The following is a 427-nucleotide window of genomic DNA, read 5'->3' on the forward strand; positions in this document are numbered from 1 at the left end:
ACAGCTGCCAGTGGCCGAGGGCCCACACCACGCAGTCCTGCCAGCTCCGTGGACGGTGTCTCAGGACACCCACCGTCTGCAGCGGGGCCCTGCGGAGAGGGGGGCGTCTGAGGCGAAGCCTGAAGCCCTGGAGCTGGGGCCCCTGGACTCCCCCCTCCCCTGGCGGAGGCCTTACGGCTGGTGGCAGTTGATGGTCTCGGCAGACAAGCAGAAGAGCCACTCGAACTCCTCCCGGGCCCACTGCGGGGGGACGGAAGCAGGAGGGTCAGGCGGGGAGCAGCCTGCAGGACTGAGTGCGGGACGGGGTCTGGGGGTTGCTCCCCACCTGCACGGTGTGCCCCGCAGTGCTGGGGAAGTGCCTCACGGTGCAGACAGGGTAGGGGGCGTCCCCGGGGGCAGCAGCGGAGGCCGGAGCCCTGTAGCCCTC

The 427-nt window shown here is 71.2% G+C and overlaps 1 protein-coding gene across 1 annotated transcript in view; it reads right to left on the minus strand.

Moving 5' to 3' along the window:
- UBA7 (ubiquitin-like modifier activating enzyme 7) overlaps positions 1 to 427 on the minus strand; it is an 11107-nt gene that overhangs the window by 6151 nt on the left and 4529 nt on the right. The window contains 3 exon segments of the mRNA XM_014538998.1: positions 3 to 89; positions 176 to 240; positions 326 to 424. Of these exon segments, the coding sequence (XP_014394484.1) occupies positions 3 to 89; positions 176 to 240; positions 326 to 424 (251 nt within the window).

The sequence above is a fragment of the Myotis brandtii genome, unplaced genomic scaffold, assembly GCF_000412655.1.
Source record: "Myotis brandtii unplaced genomic scaffold, ASM41265v1 scaffold207, whole genome shotgun sequence".
In the NCBI taxonomy this organism is placed as follows: Eukaryota; Metazoa; Chordata; class Mammalia; order Chiroptera; family Vespertilionidae; genus Myotis; species Myotis brandtii.